Raw genomic sequence first — 8,235 nt, forward strand, 5'->3', positions numbered from 1 at the left:
GTTGCTTTGGAGACAGTCTTTCTTTACCTAAAGTTTTTACTTTTCTTACCGACTTACGCTTAATACACTGAAAAGATTGCTTTTTATTCTTCCAGTTAGCTGCAGTATAAGTAGTTATTAAAATGTTTTACAATACAGAATTGCATGTGGGCTACATCAATGGCACTGAAAAGATCTGCAGGCTGACTGACAGATAATGAACTATCAGTTTTCAAAGTAGCTGTTGGCAGTCCTAGAAAGGATCAAGCTTACCTCGCTGTAAGGAAGCACACATTTAGCAAAATGCTGTAAAACAGAATAGCCATTTCCTTCAGGCACTCAAAGAAACTGACTCCAGAAGGTGTATTTAGATTCTACACAGGTTAAATAATTACCACAGTACCTCAAAAAACCACAGTAAGACTATCTTCTGGTTTAAAAATGTTTATTTAAAAGAAAAGGACATCTATACCCAGATGGCCAGGAGAAAGAAAAAAAAAATTTCCTCAAGTTTTCCCCCCAAAACCATTACTCTGCAATTTACCTTTCCCTTAAGTTTCAGCTTCAACATTTTATGTAAAAAAAACCCCGGAACTTTCATTTCCCTTCCTATGCTGTTAGACCTGAGGAAATTAAGTACCTTTCACTGAAGGGTTGCATGGGATGTGAGAAGAAACCGCAATAAAATTTATTCACAATATACAAGTATAAAAATATCTTGCTTAGGATTCAGTATTATAATTTAATAACTTTTTGTTGTTTCATAGGTATCTGGGAAAGGTACAGACACGTGTCCTGATCCTGTTACAAGAGGTAGAATGCCAGCATTTGGTACAACATTCCAGGAGAGAGTCAAAGTGACATTCCTGTTTCCCCTGCAAAAGCAACAAAGGCTATCAGCACAAATACTCAAGTTAACCAATTTAATTAATAATTGATAATATTAATTAAATTAGGATACAAGTTATTTTCCTGATCCAGAAACAATGGGCTTTTTAATTTATGTACTTCATGAAGTATTACATATTTTGTTGTATTATATTATATATAATGTATATATTTACATTTAAATGGCTTTAAACTAAAGGGGGGTAGATTTAGACTAGTATAAGGAAGAAATTCTTTACGCTGAGGGTGGTGAAACACTGGCACAGGTTGCCCAGAGAGGTGGTGGATGCCCCATCCCTGGAAACATTGCAGGTCAGGTTGGACGGGGCTCTGAGCAACCTGATCTAGTTGAAGATGTCCCTGCCCATAGCAGGGGGGTTGGACTAGATGACCTTTAGAGGTCCCTTCTGACACAAACTATTCTATGATTCTGTGATTTTCCAGGTAAGGCTTTTTTTTTTTTTTTTTTTACTTTTACCTAACTCCTTTGGAGTTCAGTGCATCACAGAACCAATTCTACACAGACAAGAATATTGGAAGCAGAAACCCAGAAGCCTATTGCTCATATTAGCAGTGCATCTTCTAGTCTACAGAAGAAACAGGATATCTTGTATCCCAAGGTCATCTTCTAACAGTCAAACTACAAAGACGCAATAGACTGAGAGAGTATCAGATAGAATATAGGTACCTTACCACAGCAATAGAAACACATATAAAATGCAAAGCATGCAAGTAAATCAAGACACCACCACCACCACCACTAATACTAACACTAATAATAGGATTACTTACTTGAGACCATTTCCATCATCAAAGAAAAAGTACTTTGACTTCATGTCTTTTAAGAACAGCCTTGGGTTATCTCCTCTCAACATGATCTTGTCCCAAAGGACCACCTGGTTTAGAGCCTAAAAATACAATTGTAATTAAGTCAGCAAGGTACCTTACAAGATCATACTCTCTCACTGGAATTTCATAGCATTATTCACCTAAAACCCCTAAAGTTGAAGTACATGCTTGCAATCCGTAACTAATTTAACAAAATAATGCTTTACAGGGGGGAAACTACTACTACACGCTGAAGCGCAGCACAGAATAAATGGAAACAACAAAGAACAGCTCAATACAACATGAGAAAGCCATTTAAAAAAGTCATAAGCTTTCAAAGACTGTTACAAAGTATAATGGGTTTTCCTTTTGAATTACAAAGGCAAGTCATTTTTAAAGCAGATTTAGACTTTGTTTCAAATAAAGGACTTAAATTGAGCTATCATGACACTGCCTAGGTATTTAACATTTTTCCAACTTTAATGGAAAAAATCTCTACTTGAATTGCAAGTGTAACCCCAAGAATTGTATGAACAATTCAAAAGACAGGTCCCAAATTCTTAAATACTTGAAACTAAACTGTTAAGTAGTTAGGTGCTAAACAGTCTTGTTTAGTACCTTATAGAACAACTTAGAAAAAATATTTCTCAGCATTTGTAAGAACAAGTGATGTATGTGAAAAAAAAATCTAAAAGATGAAACAAGACAATAAAGTCCCAGACCCTAATAAAGAACACTAAAAAGTATTTTAGTACAAACACAATATCCACCAGCATGTATAAAATAACTAAGGTACTTAAAAAAAAAGAAAGAAAAGTAGGGAGATAGTTTTGTGCACCAGGTTAAGAAAAAACCCCAAGACTTCACTACATCCTTGCAATGTGACCACTGTAGCTTAAACTGGAATTCAGTGGTACCATGGCAGCGTGGCGTTTCATTAAAATAAATTTTCCATGGGCTGTTCCACACAGCTCCTATCAGATCACTGAAAAAAGCCTTCAGCTATCCAAAGTGAGAAATCAGTAGCAACCAATTTAAAGGATGCAGCAAGGCCAATAATTCGAGAAGTATGACAAGGTAACATAAATGTATTACGGGGCTACAGTAACTGGTATGGGCAAACACTTCTGTGATCTACGAACAAAAGACCCACCACACCTGGCCAGACCAAAGGCCACTATATCTTGTTTCTAACAGCAGTCAACTGCAGAACGTTAGGGAAAAATAAAACAGACAGAGCAAATAAGCGAAAAAAATCATTTACAGTCCACTGTTGTAAGGGAACAACAAGGCATGTGTTACTTTTCTCCCACTCTGCTAGGCACATATCAAGTTAGGTTTCGTGAGGGTGAACTTCCCACCCTGCAGTTAAACTGTCAAGAAAATAACAATCATGAAGGCCAGTAAAAACAGTCCAAGCTAGTAGGAAATGCTGGTGCCTTAACTCTTCCCAGCAGAACTTCAGAATGTTAAAAATAGCCGCAGTACAAAACGAGTAATTGCTTCAACCTTCTTTTTGATACTTACATTGTTTTTCGTTGAATATTCTGCAGACAAATATAGAAACAATTGTTTAACATTCCAGTCAAATATACTCTGCAGATGTATGCGAGTTAAGAAAAATACCATATTGTACTTACATAACCTTGTTTTATTTTTACAAGATCTAAATAGACTACAATAATTACAGTGAGTTCTTACCTTTCAACATACCTCATCTTATTTATAAATCAGAGCACTTCCAGGAGTTCTAACATGTATTTTAATCATATTAAACCAACACGTTTTTGGTTTGGTTTGTTTGGTTTTTTTACTATTTATGAAATCTAACAGCTATTTCCTCCAATGATTTAAGAGTTCTATATTTGACACTGCAAGCTAGTAACCATAATCCGCTGCTAGACAATATATTATAAAACCTTAAACATAAAAGGCAAGACAGAATTCTTCAGTAAATATCTTCAGAACGATTATTTATACTATCGAAGAACCCTGGTATCCAACTGTGGATCGAGATACAATAGCATTAAGCAATATATAAATACAAAATTGGCGGAGTGTAGAGTTCAAAGAGCCTCTATTACCCACATTAGAGAAGTTAGTAGATGGGAAGTATTTCATATTGGAAGGGACACACCAAGAATTAGCAAATTTAATTACCTAGTTACTACAAAGAAAGTCAGCTTATTAGACTGGAGCAAAACTCTGCTCAGATTTTTGATCAACAGTAAAGAACTGATGACTGCCATTTGAGACTGTCAGTATAATAAAGCTGATACTCCAAATACTTGTCTGTTTATTTAGCAATACAATGCACCATGTGTGACTGCTAAGGAAAAGACCTTTTAACTCACAATAAAGATTAGCTGTAACATTTTATTTCCCAGTCCTCTTTTTCATTCTATTTGCTGCTATCTCAAAGAATAAATTAAACAGATTCCCCAAACAGCCTCAAAATCTGTTCTATCTTGTTCCGCTCATCCCAAGACTGAATCATGTTTTTAAGCCGCTAATTCAAACGGCAAGTAAGGAAAGAATTACATGATTAACTGCTGTTGCTGCAAGAATAGCTGGAGCTATTGTACTTTAACATTTTTCGCCATCTAACTCAAAACAACAAACAAGATTCTGAAGATCTCCTTTGTAGGATTTCTTAACACTTGTTAAAGTTAGCCATGAATTAAGTAAGCTAAAAAGAGTTTGTGAAAACTGCCTCCTCCCCCTTCCCTTCCCTAGTATCTTTTTCTAACTGTCATTTTATTTAGTTCTTCCTAGGACTAACACCTTGTTTCTGTTAGCTAAGAGAGACCATGTACTAGTATCTCTTTACAAATTTTGTCCAAAACAACCTACCAGAAAGTTGTATTTTACAACTCTACATGCTGCAAGGTTTATTTATGCCAGGCATGAAAGATTAAGTCAGAGTTTTAAAAAAAAAATTTTAAAACTACTGCTACTATTAAAAGTCATTAAAACATGGAACCTATATGCCCACATACTGCAGACTAATCCTTGTATAAGAACATTTCTTTTAAAGGTCTTGTCCTGCCTTGCTCTGCCTCCCCCTATATACACTGCATACAGTGCTCATACACCTTAGAATTTTAGTCTCTGGTTTTAATATGTATAAGCATTTCAGAGGTAAAACTCAAGACTTAAGAGTTCACCTCTCCTGATTCCAGCTGATAAAAAAAAATCCCTCTTATTCATGTGCAACACACATCTGCAAAAATCTGATTAACCTGTTTATCCAGCGTTCACATACATTCAAGATTTGTATTTTGTTTGATTTGCTTACACAATGTAGTATTCTCCAAAACAGGGACAGCGAAACACAGAGGTAATCAATGTCTTGCCTAACACAGTGACAAAAAACAGCAGACAGGGAAAAATCCCAGGAATCTCAGCCCAGCTGCAAAGCAAGCCTTAGTGTAATCACCTGAGGTAAAGCATGTTGTCTCAGATTTGGTACTGACTTCTGTAGAAAAACACAGAATTTTTTTTATATCAAGACCCAAAATCCTAAGAATGATTCCCTTCTACTGTCACAAAACCTACCCAAAACAAAACCAAACAAAAACACCCAAACACAACCCTCTTTCCCCAATAAAAAACAGACTAACAGGGAAGCAGAGAAATACAAACGAAAAGTTGCAAAAAGGTAACAGCAATGAGAAAGAGGTCAAAAAGTAACATGATTAGTTTTGTAGTACCTCATATGCTTCCCAATGAATTTCATACTATTCAATGTTAAAGATTTGATAGTTTAACATCTAAGCAAGCAAAGGATTACAATGTCTTTTTATTCTTAAAGGAAGACAGGTACTTGTATGCAACTATTACGCGGCCAGAACTTTGAAACCCTCACAACAAAATGAGTTCAAAAGGTGCATTGGAGTTTCTAGATTCAGTATGACAGTCAAAATAGTACGTTATATAAACTCTATAATTAATTCACACCTCAAACCACCAATACAAAGTTCACTTAACAGTAATACTGTCCAGATGTTCAACTGCATTTCCCATTATTAGATACAGTGCACTTCACTATAGAGCCTGATTTTAAAAACAGGCATTAAAAAAAGAGAGAAAACAACTTGCCCTGTGTCATCTGCTAGAGACAGAACAGCTATTCCATGTTCTATTTTACTGCCCTAGTTATGTAAAATACTACTTTTCACTGCTTTGAATTTATATTTTAAGACAAATTGCTAGTTTTCCTCAAGTCCTGAACATCTGAAGATTATAAGGTAACAAAAATAGATGTCAAGATGTTCTTATTTCAAAATGTTTGCAAACCATTTTTTCCATTAAGGATATCTGCAGTAATGTCAAATGTGATGAATCCCAGATCACTTCTTTCTCTAGGTCCAGTGAAATCTTCTACATTTTTTCTAAGACAAAACAAAACACAAGATTATCCTTTCTCATTATTTCTCTTTCATGCATTACATAAATTATTATTCTTATTACATATTTCCCACATCCATTTTCTGTACTTTCTTTTAAATACTTTTGGCTAAAATATAATCAACATTACAAAATAAAACCTGCTTTCCAGAAATTATGGAGCCCCAGTTTTGAATGACAGGCCTTGCCACCACAGTAGTCCAAGTTATACAAATAGCCTACAGACTTTATCCTGTTAACAAAAATCTGTATCTACCTGTACCTAAACTGCACTACATTTCATTTTAGTAAAATGTGTGTTAGCCATCCCCAAATATATAAAGCTGACTGGAACACTGGCAACATAGCTGTCTGCTAGCAACCATTTTCAATATTGTTTCTCAATTTTCCATAAAAAAAAAGCCTCTAGTGCTCAGTCTCATACAAGACACTCCAACCACTCTGATAAAACAGAGTTTATGTTTGTAGTTCACGCAACTTACAAGATTTCTCCCTGGAATGTATTTAAGTAGCAGCAGAAAGAAAATGCTTATTTTCTTCTACATTATGGAAAATCATATTGTTTTGGAAGACTTTACTACAAATCCACATTTGGAGGAATATCTGACATTGCCACACTAAACCACATTAAAAAAGAAACTGGAAAATAACAAGAGACACAGCAGATGTTTTCATACGTATTCACAAAGCTTATCAGTTTACCAAACTTACCCTTACAAAGAGGAATACCAGAAGCAGGCTGGCAATCAGCTATGAACCTTAATTCCTCATGTAAAAAAAAATTTATGAATTATGAACTTCTTAGTTACATTTATTCCAGTTTGAAAATTAGTCCATTGAAATATTATTTCATTAAAACTAAGCTTAGTAACCTCAAAGAAAAAAAGCTTACCAGCAGAAAAACCACTTTTGGAGACAGTAGTTGAGAAAAACACCACCAAAACGCCCCAATTTTAGCCTCGCTATGAACTTCCATTCCTTTGCAAAAAGCAACAACTTCTTAGGTAGTAACCCTTACCAAGCACTTGACTTCATTTCTGAATCACTGTCTGCCTGGTGGAGTAACGGGCCTTAAGCCTGGGGTGTGCAGAACTTCTCAGAAGTTCAAGAAAAGCAACTAAGGTATAACGCCTCTCATTAATACCAGATCTGTGCATCACAGAAGGCACTGGCATGGCTCTATAAATTTCATCCAAATTAGGCATTAGTATGCTACCTCATAAATGTCAAGCTCACCGGAACACTCAAAAATATGTTTTTATGCTGTTTGCAATCCTCAATCTAGCATAAACATGGGGTTTACTTTCCTGAGATATTAAACCAATCCAAAAGGCGACGGCAGTTCCCACTCTTCATCTGTGTTCACCTCCCCTTTCAAACCCTGCTGCTAGCCATCCACTCCTGCCACGTACCTTGGGGTGCTCCAAAGCTCCATGAGCTGCTTTAGCTCACTACCTTGGCCAAAACCAAACTACACAAACTCATTAGTTGAGTTAAAACAGCTCAGTATCCTGTGAGCCCCATTTGCCTCTGCAGCTCTGGTAAAGGACCATGTGGCTAGAAGCAGCAGCAAAGACCTCCACTTTTTGGTGGCAGCAGCAGCTGTTCAACTGCTCGTGAAACTACAGCCCTCCACACCATACACACTTAACTTGATGGAAGTTTCCCGTAACAAAATTTCCTTTAAAAAATAAACAAAAAAAAAAAAATTGTAAAAGAGGTTCCCCTGGCACAAGTTTGCAGCGGCATATTGTGTCACGTGGGCAACATGCTTTTCATGTGGTATTATGTATTCTACACCTGGTGCATTTCACAGGAAGATCAGCCATCCCAGTCAGTCTACTGTCACAGAGCTCAACAAAAAGAAAATACGTCACCAGCGGAAAAATATAAGGGATCTACTAATTAAGAAAAAGGCGCTAGGGAGATAAACCGTACGTTCATTTAGGTCCTTGCACCCTCAAAACTGTCAAAAGCGGTTCGCTGGACTCTCCTGTAAGTCACCACCCCCTTACCGAGAACGCGAGCGGTGCCTGCGAGCAAGCATGCCTTCACGCAGCGGCCCTCGGGGCTGTCTTCAGCAGGTCACCGGTCGAACGCGCTGACCGGCCGCGAAACGCCCAGCGCGGG

At 36.7% G+C, this 8,235-nt stretch overlaps 1 protein-coding gene across 1 annotated transcript; it reads right to left on the minus strand.

Annotated features, from left to right (window-relative positions):
• Window positions 1–403: 403 nt before the first annotated feature.
• On the minus strand, window positions 404–8,183 carry SPCS3 (signal peptidase complex subunit 3 homolog (S. cerevisiae)). The gene is made up of 5 exons (XM_009330686.1): window positions 8,121–8,183; window positions 6,016–6,089; window positions 3,223–3,299; window positions 1,660–1,775; window positions 404–854 (listed from the first exon to the last, which is right to left on the minus strand). The coding sequence occupies exons 1-5, from the start codon at window positions 8,150–8,152 to the stop codon at window positions 722–724; spliced, it is 432 nt and encodes a 143-aa protein (XP_009328961.1). The 5' UTR covers window positions 8,153–8,183; the 3' UTR covers window positions 404–721.
• Between the last annotated feature and the right edge of the window lie 52 nt (window positions 8,184–8,235).

The sequence above is a fragment of the Pygoscelis adeliae genome, unplaced genomic scaffold (assembly GCF_000699105.1).
Source record: "Pygoscelis adeliae isolate BGI_AS28 unplaced genomic scaffold, ASM69910v1 Scaffold167, whole genome shotgun sequence".
Classification (NCBI taxonomy): domain Eukaryota; kingdom Metazoa; phylum Chordata; class Aves; order Sphenisciformes; family Spheniscidae; genus Pygoscelis; species Pygoscelis adeliae.

Coding starts and splice junctions, on each gene's coding strand:
- SPCS3 (XM_009330686.1), bottom strand. CDS start 8,152: ATGCTTGCTCGCAGGCACCGCTCGCGTTCTCG. Junction 1,776..3,222: donor AATATTCAACGAAAAACAAT/GTAAGTATCAAA, acceptor TTGTATTTTTAG/GCTCTAAACCAGGTGGTCCT. Junction 855..1,659: donor GATGATGGAAATGGTCTCAA/GTAAGTAATCCT, acceptor TTGCTTTTGCAG/GGGAAACAGGAATGTCACTT.